The 5651-nt window shown below is 54.8% G+C and overlaps 1 protein-coding gene across 1 annotated transcript; it reads right to left on the reverse strand.

Moving 5' to 3' along the window:
• Positions 1-1942: 1942 nt before the first annotated feature.
• LOC117840036 (thaumatin-like protein 1b) lies at positions 1943-5032 on the reverse strand. Its single transcript, XM_034720489.2, has 3 exons — positions 4534-5032; positions 3674-4421; positions 1943-2624 (listed from the first exon to the last, which is right to left on the reverse strand). Exons 1-3 carry the CDS (start codon positions 4592-4594, stop codon positions 2453-2455), a joined length of 981 nt encoding a protein of 326 aa, XP_034576380.1. The 5' UTR covers positions 4595-5032; the 3' UTR covers positions 1943-2452.
• Between the last annotated feature and the right edge of the window lie 619 nt (positions 5033-5651).

The raw sequence follows: 5651 nt of genomic DNA on the forward strand, positions 1-5651 counted from the left end.
TGTGTGCTCATTTGGCCTGCGAGCTCGCCCTACTTACATCACCATGGGGACGCCGGCGAAAGGAGGCCGCTGCAAACCTGCACGCCGTGGGGCACTGGAGTGGCCGGAGTCGTCGGATGCGCGATCCGACGCGCGTAATCGTGCTGCAAAAGCTAGCCCCCGCCCGGTGCATCGCGTGGTACGCTGATCCCTGGAGATCGAGCGTGGCAGCGAGAGAGGTGGGGTGCAGTGGTGATGCAACGGCTGATGATGAGCTTTACCGCTCCGGACTACAGGAGGGAGGAATCTTAGCGGAACAAAGGCCAGCATCCATTGACGTCTTGGCAGGCTCTTCTTGCCCTCGTGCCTTTTAATCATGGCATTCCATGGAATCGGAGGGCAAGCATTATCAGCAGGGCATGTGACACGCTCGCCCCCATGCTAGTCGTTGGTTTCAGTTAAGCATGTCTGTCCTTGGCTCCTTGCGCACTGGTTTTCTCTTTTTCGCCGTGTATTTGTGCGCCCAGCTGAAGGTTGCAGCCGAAGTTGACCACAAGCGACAAAATGGTGTTTTTCATATTATTCACAAGGAAATTGAGAGCCGGATTTTCTCTAGTATCTTTCTCTGTCTTCTGCTTAGATGTAGTCTTCAGTGATGAGAAAAGGAGGTAGGTTCTTTTTTAAAATAAATAAAAAAGAGGTAAATAAAAAAGAGGGTAGGATTCGCATCGGCATCCACCAAGGTTTGGCGGCTGCAAATACATTTAATTAAGAAACCTGTAAATTAAACCATACGAGTAGACATAAGAACGTTGGTAGCCCTTGTTACAACTTATACACGTCAAATTGTCCACCCAGTTGGAGGAGTGCAAATTGGTCTTTCAAAAAAAAACATTTGCAAATTTGGACTGAAAATTAGCATGGGCGTGCAATGGGTTTCGTTTTAACTCATGGGCCTAATCATTCTTGTGTACGGAGAGAACGATCTTGGGCCCTACTAAAGTAGATGGGCTTAGTAATGTCAGTTGCGAATCACTAGGCCTACCAGATAAAAAGCCCATTTAAAACAGCGAGGAATTTTTGCCCGAGTTCGATGGGCTATAATTGGGCTCGACTTGCATGTCTATGAGAGGCTGAGAGCGAAGCTTGAACATGCTCAATTATAGCCCAACTATGCACTGCTGCTGCTGTTTCGCACCTGACGCAAACCGGTGGTCACCGGACACGGACGAACCGTGCGGCTGATAGCGAAGCTTGAACATGCTCTGAACTTTTATACCTGTGGTAGGAGCATATCACTGTATTGATTGGTGATTGCTGTCGCTCTGTTGAAAGACGGTCACGGATCGGACTGCAGCCGAACCGCGTTTCCATCCATCACCGGAAGATTAGGACATGAAGCTGAAAGCGCAATCATAGCGATCTCGAAAGCTTTTCCGCTAGGGTCCTGCTTCCCCCAAACTCCCAACTTTAACACTATGCAAAACGAAGATTCCCCATCATATCAAACTTGCGGTATATGCATGGAGTACTAAATGTAGACGAAATCAAAAACTAATTGCACAGTTTTATTGTACTTTGCGAGACGAATCTTTTGAGCCTAATTAGTTAATATTTGATCAATAATTTACAAATACAAACGAAACGCTACAGTGTGCTACAGTGCTACAACAATGATTTTGCATCTCTAAAGTTGGGCAACAGCTTAGATTTCCTCGTCTGGTCATGAAGAGACTGAGCAGTAGCTTCGTCGACGTCAGTAGCAACAGACCAACCGCAGGATCTGGCTATCTGGAGTAGACCTGTAGGCTGTAGCACGCTACCACTCACCCAGCTAGCTCTAGCACATCGATGCACGAACGGCAAAGTGACAAAGTCATCGATTCACATGCCACGGTAAGTGTGAGTGAGCCCGTGAGGCCTTCGACTGCGACGACAGGATGACAAGCAAGTCAAGCTGGAGTAACTTTCAAGGAACATCGATAACATTTCAACCCTTTCGTCTTTTCCCCACAGTCCAACAGTTAAAAGGTAAACTAATCATCATCACGTAATCTATAGCGCGAGGGACAACGATCGGGTACATCGTCTCGGCCCAACAAATCGAGGAAGCGTGGAGAAGAAATGAAGAATGCAGAGGTCATCACGTGCTACCAGTTATCCTAAACCCTACGACATAAGCTAACCTACCAGTAGAAATTAAAGCTGCGATAGATGCGATCCGGTGTGGAGAGATATCGTTGTTTTCTCGAGTTAGCCGTAGTAGCAGTGTCGTCAGCCTGCCATGGGCAGGGCGACGGCGACCCCGCATTTCCTTTCTCGAATCTTATCTCTGCCTCCGTCACGCCGGAAGCGGCGCACCCGGACAAGGACAAGACCACACCGGCGGCGGGTAGCGAGCGTGCTCTGCTCGCTGCTTTACAACGACGACTCTTGCCGCCTCCATTTCACACGCGCTGCCCGGCTGGGTAGCTCAGAGCAGGGCGACGGCGGCGAGGGTGGCGGCCGCGAAGATGAGCAGCGAGGAACGGGCGGCGCCGACGTGGGCGTCGCCGGTGGCGAGCTGCTCGCCGCCGAGGTATACCATGCTGCCGTTCGTGGGCTGCACGCCCGCGGCCTGCGGGTTCTCGCCGGAGTACTTGCCGCTGTAAAAGACAAGAGAGTCACGGTTAGCACGTGGTAGAAACGTAGTAGAAACAAAAATATACTTCTGCTACTGCCACAGTCAAGTTCTTAACAAGTTAAACATCGTGGCAGTACAAGAATTGAAGTTCGATACTGTTGTACGTGAGCATGCGAGATCTTTTGCCCAGGACCGTAGTGCGAGTACATGGATATTTTGGGCAACGCGTAAATGCGGTTGCACGCATCTGAGCGTGGGAACATGGGGTGCAGTTGGGGGCTGCTGGCTGCAGGCCAAATCAATGGCATGGGAGTATGGGACCGTACGGCGAAACGGCTAGAAGGCGGCCCAGGACAGGACAGTGCTGCGTGTCAGCGGCCGGTTGGCCTGTGCGCGCAAAAGGAGGTGACCCACTGACACCCGCCTCATACTGTGACACTGGGTCCACGGATCCAGAGCCTGAGAACCGTTGATGCTACGGTGCCTCTGCTATTAGCCGTTGAATTGTCCGTCACCGCCTCTAGTGGGAACCATTCAACGGCTTGACATGACAGGCTTTTTTATTTTTTCTTTTGACAGGAACATGTAACAGCAGCAGTTGGAAAAAGATGCTCATCAGTCACCAGGAGGTCGTGTGGACTCTGTGACCTGTGAACTGATAATTTTTCGGCGTGGTGTCTAGTGTGGCGTCTCAGCTCTCCAGCCCTGCCCTCCACCAAACCACTATGATTTCCCATCCGAATTAGGAATTCTGTCATGGGATGAGGATGATTTCCCACCCGTCCTATCGAAACCCCAACCAACGTCTTGCGGAATTCTACACGGAATCGTTTCCAAGAATTCGAAGTCAAGATTGCTAGGAGATTTGTCAAACTTAAAATTGAAGCCTTCGCGACTCGTGCATGCCAAGACAGAGACTTCCACGTACTAGATTGCTTTGGTCCCTATCACCATTAAGCCCTCTTGGTTAAAACTGCCCGACCGTGCATTTCGCGCCATTTACCGTTAGTGCTTAATTAAACGACGGTGAAGCTTCAAGCAGGAGACTTCAGTTTGGGGCAAAGGATTCACCTGGTGGTGCTCGGGCAGAAGGTGATGGCGTAGCTGGTGCCGGCGGCGCACGTGAAGGTGGAGGTGGAGTCGTCGTAGGCGTAGCTGTAGGCGCGCGGGCACGCCGTCTTGAAGAACTGCGAGTAGGTCGACGGCTTGCACGTGTTGGGGTTCCCGTAGGCGCCACTGCAGCAGTACTGCGGCGTCCCGAACGCCTCGCACGCGCTGCGGCACGCCACGGGCCCGCCGGCGCCCGTGGCCGCGGCGGTGGCCATGACCCTCAGATCGGCCGGGCACGCGCCGTTGAGGTCGACGAGGCACCCGGTGGCCATGCACTTGCCGCCGTCGGCGGACCCGTTGGTGCTGCCTCCGCCGGCGGCGGCGCCCGCGCCCTGCGGGACGATGAGCATCGGGACGTTGTAACCGTCGACGAGGCTGACGTCGAAGAAGTCGAGGCCGCCGGAGCCGTCGAGCGTGAACTCGGCCAGCGTGGCGGGCGGCGCCGCGCCGCCGCCGTTGCACTGGACGCTGCCGGACCCGCAGTCGCCCGTGGCGCAGGTGAACTTGCCCGTGGTGGCATCTGTGGCGCAGAGCGTGCGCGCCCACATGCGGCCCGACCAGCTCGCCGGGGCGTCCACCGTCGCCGACGCGCCGTGAGCCAGCGCGAACCCTGTCGTGGGCAGCGGGGCCGTGCCAGCGCCGGAGAGCAAGCCCGGCCACACCGTGTAGCCGCAGTTGTTGGTCATCGTGAACGTCGCCGACCACGCAGCTGCAAGCGCCGAGAAATTAGAGCTCGATTCGGCACAGATCACAAAAACAGCAAGGAAACACGAAATGCTCAACGCGAACGAACGGAAGAGGAGCAGAGAGCGAGCACTCACCTGGAAGCAGGAGGAGCAGAGCAAATGAGCAGAGAGCGACATGAGCTGATCTCCGCGCCATTTCGATCTTCACTTGCTGAATGTCTGGCGCGCACAAGTCTCAGCTCCAAGCTCTCCGGCGCTCGCTCCTTGCCGCCTCTGCTTTCGTGTAATGGGCCGGGAGAAGATGGGAGGGTGAGACGACCAGCCGGTCGCTCGATTTATAAAAGAACTCACAGGCAGGCAAGCGCTCAGGCTCTCAGCGCAGCCAGCCCAAGAAGACAGGGAGGGGAGCCGTATCCGCCCGTCCGACGCACATGGAGTGGGAAAAACTGGGCCCAGAGCGTCAGTCTCCCTTGCAAAGTCGGCAGCGGCCTCCTCTCGCCGACCTCCCCTGTTTTGTTCGCGCGTAGCGTAGCTACCGCCTACCAGTCCGGCAGCCCCACACGCCTTGCTCGGCGTCGCGGAGGTCGGCGAGAAGGCTCAAAAATATCTCGACGCCGGTGCGCAACCGACCTAAGCTTGGTATGATCTCCTTGTCTGGTCCTCCAATTTTATAGGGGTACGGGACGGGGATGGGCAAGACGGAGGTTTTTGACCCGGGAAGAAATGGGGAAGTCGAGCAGGAAAAGAAAGCTCTGCCGCGGGAAGAAGCTGTGCCCGTGCGGTTTCTGGTGACGTGCGCGCTGTACTCGTTTCGTTTCACCGATCTGATTTTCCCTCCGCCACGGAAATGCTCCTACCGGAATAGGAGTATCCAAAAAAATCGGCGCCGTTTCTCCTCCTCCGCAAGGCACGGCAGACGGCTGTTATCTCCGTGGAATAACAGGGATGGAATACGGCGTGCATCCGGTTTTGGTATGCATGTGTTTGATATAAGATTCACGCATGGAACAAATCCAGGGCGACCTGGGTTAACAGATTCGACAACGACAGCGGCAAGCTCCAGACCTCCAGTGCTCGACGCAAACATTTGTGCGGATCCGTTGGTGGCAAGCGAGCACATCCCCGGAATCACCCATGGCCATGAACCATGAGGGGAGCAGAGCACAACACAACAGCTAGAGCCGAGGACAGCCAACCACAAGCCACATGTGCGCGAGCGAGAGCGTAACATGCAGCGAGCCAGACAGGATCCC

This window comes from Setaria viridis, chromosome 9 (genome assembly GCF_005286985.2).
Source record: "Setaria viridis chromosome 9, Setaria_viridis_v4.0, whole genome shotgun sequence".
NCBI lineage: Eukaryota > Viridiplantae > Streptophyta > Magnoliopsida > Poales > Poaceae > Setaria > Setaria viridis.